Below are 7,682 nucleotides of genomic sequence, written 5' to 3'. Positions count from 1 at the left end.
ATGATCCTCCTGCCTCAGCCTCCTGAGTGCTGGGATTACAGGTGTGTGCCACCATGCCCGGCGATTACGACACTTTCTTGAACAGGCTGGGGAGATCCACGTGAATGAGATCCACAGAAAGCTTTGGCACAGTCTGGCACACAGGGAGCTTGCCTATGAACACGTTCTCTGATTCTAGCATGTTGGTGTTGGGCTCTCTGTGGTCAGACAGGGAGCTCCCCAGAGACCAGGGCTCCCTGTCTCTCCCAAGGGAATCCTTAGGGTTTAGGAAGGAGAATTCCTTCAGACCAGCCAGAAAGGGGTTGATGACTGCTTTAGGCACTTTCTCCTTCCCTCTGAAAAGGACAATGTTCTCTCCTTCCCTGGTGACATCCTGAGAAACAGCCTCTTTACCTACCATGAGTGTTACCCCAGAGGTCAAGAGTCGAGGGATGAAGTTTGCTGAGGAGCAGCTGCTAAAGCATGGATGGACTCAAGGTGATCCAGGGGGGCTTCCCACACCAACTCCCTGCCTACCTCTTGTCCTGGGGGACCTGTCAGTCTGGATTAGTTCCTATAGTCTTTTCAGTAGAAGAGGGAAAACTAGTTTAAATAGAAATCTGCAGAATTTTCTGACTCATCCTGAAAATGGGAGAAACTTAATGATGGAAAACAAACACGTGGTTGGATAAAGGGAGACATTAAAAGATGTGGCCTCTGCCCCAAGTTGTAACAGCAAAGTTTGGGCTCAAAGAGAATAGGACTGCATGGCATGGTAATCCATTTACCCTTCACATATCCAGAAGTGCCAAGAGGATTTCTAGAAGGGACAGAGTATTTCCCAATGCCAGATAGTGGAATGGCAAGGAGTGGCATGTGTGTGCAATGCTGAGGACTCAGGTAGTCTGCAGAAGCCAAGTCACCCATTTTCCTCTACAGGAAAAGGCCTGGGCCGGAAGGAGAATGGCATCACTCAGGCCCTCAAGGTGACATTGAAGCAAGACACTCATGGGGTAAGACTGGGCAGGTTGGTCAGCATGAACAGGAAAGGGAACCCTGGACAGCATATGGGGCAGGTACTCAGCTCATACTTCCTCTCCTGGCAGGTGGGACACGATCCTTCCAAGGAGTTTACAAACCACTGGTGGAATGAGCTCTTCAACAAGACTGCAGCTAACTTGGTGGTGGAAACCAGGCAGGTATGAGCTGATAGGCAGCCATGTGAAACCTGACAGGCTGGGACACAGAGCTGGGGAAGATATGGTATGTCACTCACTGACACTCTCCTACAGGATGGAGTACAGATCACGCGCCTCTCTAAGACCACCCAGCGAAATCATCCCAAGCCCAACTTGCTCTATCAGAAGTTTGTGAAGGTATTACAGGCTGGGATGAGAGTCCCTCCCTCGTCTCCCCTGTGCTCAGCTGATTCTCAGGAAGGTCCCAGAATAGTGAGATCCTGTGCCTAATCTTATTGTGCTTAAGAATGGCCAGGCCCTCAGCAAAAACTGAGGTCTTTGAGCTCTATGGATCCCTGCTGTCTGCTGACAGGGAAGCGGGGAGGATAGAGTGGGTTGGGTGGTGGTATGGGTATCTCAGTCAAAAGATAAGACCTGGGAATTACCTAGTCCATCCTTATTTCACATATGTGGCTAAAAGGGTGGAACCTACCTTGGTAAAGAGCTCACAGTTGGTTAGTAATGGCAGACATGACCAAAACCCAGGTCTTGGGGTTTTACTTTTACCAAACTGACAAAAGTTAACATTTAATGATCATATGCTAAGGGCTTTACACATTACTCAGCAAATCTTCCCTTCTCTGTATCTTTGTTGCCATATACTGCTCTGTGCCATCATCTTTTATTTATTTTTGTCTTTTTGAGATAGAGTTTTACTATGCATTTCAGGTTGGCCTTGAACTCAACTTTGTAGCCCAGGCTGGCCTTGAACTCACAGCAATCCTCATGCCTCAGCCTCCTGAGTGCTGGGATCACAGGGGTATGCCACTACACCTGGCCATCACCCCTTTAAATAGTTTCCTCACCATTAGTCTCATGCCACCCAATCCATTTACCCTTCACATATCCAAAATGTGAGTTGGAGGCCCTCACAGGGAGTTCAAGGTCAGCCTGAGCTACACAGCGAACAAAACTCATCCAGAGTGGGTTTTGTTTTTAGGGAGCAGTGCTGGGAAATGCACCACTGCCTCATGCCTGCAAGACAAATGTTCTATCACCAGCTACATCCCCAGCCTGAGCTTTCTAGAACACTGAATTGATCTTGTCACTGGCTGTTCTCTGACCACATGGCAGCCCAAACTTACCAGGCTGGCTTTTGTGGTCCTTTATGCTTTGTCCCTGCCTGCTTCAGCCTCCTTTCTTGCCAGTTCTCTTTAGGACCACTACACATCAGAATCTTTTCTTTTGACACTGTTCTCCCACCTTCAGGTTTCTACACATGCTACTACTTTGGCCAGGGACTGGCCTTTGCCACTTCCCCTCTCGTCTTCCAAGGCAAGAAACTCATCCGTTTCTCCCAACCATTGCATGAACCCTGCACTCTTGCACGGCCTGCATCTCTACCACAGGCAACACTTCCACCATAACTGCTCGCATCCTCCTGGGTTCCCATCTCATCATGTAGTTGCATCTGGGCTGGAACCACCTTGATGTCACTCTGCTCTGTATCCCCAACTCCTTGGCCATAGGAGAGTCTCAGTTAATCCAGTTAAGCAAGAATAGGTATTGGGTGGCATGTACAGTGCCACTTTTATTGTCAGTTACAGCACCACTGGGAGGACCTGGTGACCCACAACACTTCCCTGCTTGTGCCCGCCAGCCAGCTGTGAGCCAGAGGCAAGGCTGCTCCGCCTCCTGGCTCTGCAGCCCACCCCCAACTCAGGATGAAGCAAGCAGGCTGCTGCAGCTCTCTCTGGCTCTGCAAGGAATAGTGTTGGCTGGCAGGTTCCTGCCTAGGGCTATGAATTCCTGGTGGGCTTCCACAGGGGAAGATGGATGTGAGTGTGGTGAGTGGGCCTTGTCCACACCTATGGCCCCCATTTGATCCCCTCTCTAGACAGCCACGCTGACTTCAGGTGAAGAGAAACCAGACAGAGACTTGGAGAGCTGCACTGATGACGACAAGCAGGGGCCCACGCCTCCAAAGATGTGAGCCTTCTCTTAGCACTGGGCCATGTGGGAGGAGATGCCCTTGATCATAAGTGAAAGGGCAAGTCTGATGCTTGACTGGGCTGGGGGTGGGATAAGTAAATTAGGTTCCAGTAATCTTTCTATCTATAGCACCTTAAAAAGTGCCAGGTCTTGAACAAAAACTCAGTATTGAAGAAATGTTCTGGAGGGGAGGAGAGGCCGAGTCCTCCTACCAGATCTGGGTGTAACTCTTCTTGTGCCCCCACAGTCTGACTGACGAGATGCTGCTCCAGGCCTGTGAGGGGCGAACAGCACACAAGTAAGTCGTGGTCACCTCCTTAAGCTCCTCTTTTCTGCCCAACCTTGAGGATGGCCTTTGCCACCTTTGGATTCTTTTCACTCCAGGGAAATAATTCCTACTATCTACCCATCTACTGCCTGAGGACAGGCAATTCTCTGCCCCTCACCTCAGCCTTCACCGTCTCCTGCAGGCCTATTGTCTGCAGGTAAGGCCCATCGTCCTTGATACCTTTGCTGACTGGGACCTAATCTGTTTCAGGGCTGCCCGTCTTGGGATCACAATGAAGGCCAAACTTGCTCGACTAGAGGCCCAGGAGCAGGACTTCCTGGCTCGTCTCAAAGGCCAGGACCCAGGGCCCTCTCTACCACAGAATGAGAGGAAGCCCCCCCAAAAAAAGAAAAAGAAAAGGAAGCAGAAAGAGGAGAAAGAGGCTAGAACAGAAAAGAATCAGGAGCACCTAGATGACGAGCACCTAGAACACACTAACCAGAGCATCAGGAAAAACAAGAAGAAAAGGCGACATAAAGAAAAGGTTACAGATGAGAGAAAGGAACCCTTCGGGAGGGAGGTGGAACAGGATACAGGGCTTGAGGAACTGAAGAGCAGAGCACAATCTGATCAGCCTCCCAAGAAAAAGAAAAAGAAGCATCGTGACAAAGTGGAGGAGGCGACAGAGGTCTTGGGTAAAGGAGGAAGAGGGAAGGAGGCTGTGGGGTGCGTCCTGGAGAAGGTGGTGGTGTGCAGAGCATGCACTGACCCCTGTAGCAGAAGCAAAAAGACACAGCAGTATGAGGAAGGCTTGAAAAAAGAGGATGAAGGGGAGGAGACAGCTTTAGATGGTGAGACCAGGAGAGCAGAAGGCAGGACACACAGTGTTAAGAGAAGCAAGAAGACAAGACAGCAGCATTGGGAGGAAGAGGTCTTGGGTGTACGTGATGAAGATGAGGATGGTGGGACAAGGGAAATAGAGAGCAGAGATAAGAAAAGGAGGCGGCAGCACTCAGAGGGGGAGAGAATTAGAGTCAGCCCTAGCCAGAGAGTCAGAAAGAAGAAACAGAAGAGAGTCTGAATGTGTGGTCAAGGTGGGGCTCAAAACTGACTCCTTTCCAGCTGTGGTCTTGAGACCTGTGTTATTGCAGGACTTGTCACTCCTACATGAAGCTCCTCCCTACCAAGGAGGAAACAGCTCTCTACTGCGAGAACTTTGCCAAACCTTAGTGGAGGGCATGGATGTCGTGCCCTCTGCAGCTTATAACCCAGAGACCACAATTTCAAGTGCTTCCAAGACCCCCAGCAGCTGAGGGACAAGAAGTGCTGAGGACTGTAAGAAAAGGAATGTAGATGGGGTGTCTGCATTTGAGGGTGCACCTCTGCTACAAGAGGCTGAAAATACAGGCTTACAGGACTGTCTTGGTTTTTAGATATTGTGATGCTAAGAAAATCAAAATTTAGGTCTATAGGCCAGATTCAGCTCACATGTTCCCCATTTCTGATGTTATTTATAAATAAATACCATCAGCCTGGGTTTGAGCCTACAGGTGAGTCCCAACATGCTTCTCTACTCCCAGCCTGGGAAAGTGCTGAGTTCAAATTATGAGATTTTCCTTGGAGCCTTTTAAGAAATTCCTTCTGTTAACCTCCTGAAGTCTTGTTATGCTGAGCTGCTAAGTATGCTAAGTAATATGCTAAGTAGCTTAGAGTTGCATCCACCTCCCTGTCTGTGTTCCAAAGAGGTAAGAATCACTCATGTGTAAAGGACAGCATACCTCATTGTATGTAATAGTTATTTTTCACTGCTTCCAGTGCCACAGTGATCTCTTCTTGCCTGTTCTGTTTAAGAAACAGCACCACATCTCCGGCGTTGCTCTCTAGCTCCTACCACCAATTTTTTTTTTCTTTTTTTGGTCTTTTTTGAGACAGGGTTTCACTATGCAGTTCAGGCTGCCCTTGAACTCACAGTGATCCTCCTGCCTCAGCCTCCTGAGTGCTGAGATTACAGGCATGTGCCACCATGCCTGGCCTGCCCACTAGTCTCTGTGGCCAGAAAAGCTCCAAGCCTCCACAGTTCTGGGAGAGAGGGACTAAGTCTCTATTGGGAAGCATGCTCACCTGCCTCCCTCACTGCAGACGATAGACACATTCAGTGTCAGGGTAGGGCGGCAGGTTCAGCTGGTACTTCTTTTCTAGGGCAGGTGGTACAAAGCGACCCCCCAAGTAATGGTAGCGACCAGTAAACTGGGTTGCAGACTTTTTGGGTGCCGTCAAGGAGATGAGCATATCTGGCTGGATCCCTCCAGAGTTTCCTTTCTCCACATCCCATCCTGAAAAAAAAGTACTCTTCAAGAGGCATGGAAAAGGTCACAGGTCTAGACCCCTTCCACATGCTGCTTCATGCCAGTCCTAAAGCACCCCAGAGTCTCATTGTGAGGAGCTCATCCTAGGACCAACATGTACTTTTGACCTCGACCATCTTCATGGGGCCAACATGGAAAGGAGGCTCCTGAACTTTGTTCCCCAGCCCTAATATGGGACCTGGAAAGCTGTGTTCTGCCCACCTATACTGAAAATTATGAGACCAGATCTGAGTTGTCTCAAGAATTAGGACTCCTAGTTACCAACCCTAAGAGAGTATAGGACCTCAATCCTCCCCAACCTTTAGATCCCAGCACCTGAGGGAATGTCGATGCTGGCAATGGGCACAGTGAGTTCATTCAGGACACTCAGGATGCTGCGGAATGGCTCACGAACATCGCCTTTGAAGCTGAAGCCAAAGATGGCATCGACCACCAGCTCATACAGCTCATCAATCATCATGGGCTGCAGTGAGGAAGAAAAGGATGTCCGGGCTGCAGCGGCACAGAGAGCCTTCTTGGGGAGAGCTGGCCTCTGACCCAGAGCCCTCAGGGCACACAGTACAGTCGTACCTCATATAGAGGGTCTCCTAAGTTCTAGAGTAAGAGGGAGTTGGTCACTGAATCAGGCCAAGTTAAGCCTAGACATTGTTTTGGCAATAATGTATGAGGGTCTGTGGAACTCAGAAGAGCTCTGCCACTGAACTACATCCGCAGCTTCCCAATCTAAGTGCCTGCTTGCCAGTGGGAGGGCTGCAGTGTGAGTTAGGAGGACTGGATTCTGGTCTTAGCTGTGAGACACAGGGCAAACGACTTCTCTGCATTTCATCTGTAAAAGGTGGTAAGAAATTTAGTCTCAAACTGCCCATCCCTGAATCCACGCATCTGCAGAAAGGGTTTAGAAGGAGGCAGTTTCTCCAGCCCTGGAGAGACAGGCCAGGCAGTGTGCAGTCTGCACTGAGGAAGATCTGACTACAGGGGAAGGAGGGACAGACCGGGCAAGCTTGAGAGGTGGTGGTGTTGGGGACTCACTCTACCACTTCTTTTAGGCACCTTTTAGGCTGGGCTCTGGGTGAGCTCCGCCTGGAAACGAAGCGCAGAGCGCAGTCGGGGTAACGGAGAGGGGCTGAACTGAAGCCACTCACCTCTGAGGGCATTTCACTGAGGAAAGGGATGTCCATTTTCTGACACTGCGTCACGAGTGCAGTGAAGAGCGGTTTGTTAGGCCTCTTGGGGTAATGGATGGTTGGCTGGTAACCCTAGGAGAAAAGGAAAGTGGAATTCAAACTCAGACCCTGTCGCCCTCATGCCCTCTCCCAGGGCGTCCCCTCCGCATCGACTCACGAAGAGTTTGAGGTGTCGGGCACAGACCAGCCCATCTCCGCCGTTATTCCCCGGGCCACAGACGACCAGGACAGCAGGGGGGCTCTTGGACATGGCCGCGGCGGGATACGCCTGGAGGCAGAGGCCGGGAGTCGGGCGCTGTGCCGCCAGCGCCGGTGCCAGGCGCGGGGCCTGGCGAGCGCCACCCCCGCTCCGCCCAGAGGCCGCGGACGGCACCCCTGACCTTCGCGATGGCCGTGGCGCAGCTCAGGCCGGCCAGCTCCATGAGTTGGTCCACGCTGAACTGGTACTCGTTAAATAGCTCCTGGTCCACGGCCTGCGCCTCCTCCTGGCTGTGGGAAGCCGCAGCCTGAGCCCCCACCCGCAGGGACCGTCCGCTCCCGTCCCGCCCCCGGCTTCGCCTACCTCAGGTATTTCACCGCCGTGCCCGCCATGACTTCGGAGTTCCCAGGGCCGGCCGAGCTCAGCCGCTGCGCCCCCCACCCGGGGAGTCCTGCGCGGCACACGCCGACCTGGCTTCGCACGCGCGGCAGCCGCGAGCCGGCGACCAGCAGCCCG

General features: G+C 51.7%; 2 protein-coding genes across 3 annotated transcripts in view; one reads left to right on the top strand and one right to left on the bottom strand.

Annotated features, from left to right (window-relative positions):
• The window catches only part of Gpatch4 (G patch domain containing 4), a 9,907-nt gene extending 4,668 nt beyond the window's left edge, over positions 1-5,239 (top strand). Inside the window, exons 2-8 of one of the 2 annotated variants that reach the window (XM_005411687.2) lie at positions 344-477; positions 919-992; positions 1,086-1,178; positions 1,272-1,355; positions 3,055-3,146; positions 3,397-3,447; positions 3,688-5,239. In XM_005411687.2, coding sequence (XP_005411744.1) covers positions 399-477; positions 919-992; positions 1,086-1,178; positions 1,272-1,355; positions 3,055-3,146; positions 3,397-3,447; positions 3,688-4,498 — 1,284 coding nt within the window. In that variant the 5' untranslated portion in view covers positions 344-398 and the 3' untranslated portion in view covers positions 4,499-5,239. The remainder of the gene's footprint in view (positions 1-343; positions 478-918; positions 993-1,085; positions 1,179-1,271; positions 1,356-3,054; positions 3,147-3,396; positions 3,448-3,687) is intronic. The other variant, XM_005411685.2, reaches the window with a different exon arrangement.
• On the bottom strand, positions 2,718-7,682 carry Apoa1bp (apolipoprotein A-I binding protein; the record flags this gene model as incomplete). The annotated part of the gene is given in 7 exon segments (XM_005411688.2): positions 2,718-3,423; positions 5,539-5,750; positions 6,099-6,246; positions 6,926-7,039; positions 7,125-7,235; positions 7,348-7,456; positions 7,530-7,682. Coding segments are annotated over 6 exon segments (838 nt in total), but the record flags the coding sequence as incomplete, so codon positions are not given.

This window comes from Chinchilla lanigera, unplaced genomic scaffold, assembly GCF_000276665.1.
Source record: "Chinchilla lanigera isolate Chin_1 unplaced genomic scaffold, ChiLan1.0 scaffold00144, whole genome shotgun sequence".
Taxonomy (NCBI): domain Eukaryota; kingdom Metazoa; phylum Chordata; class Mammalia; order Rodentia; family Chinchillidae; genus Chinchilla; species Chinchilla lanigera.
The sequence above is the reverse complement of the archived record's forward strand: the minus strand, read 5'-3'. Positions and strand labels throughout refer to the sequence as shown.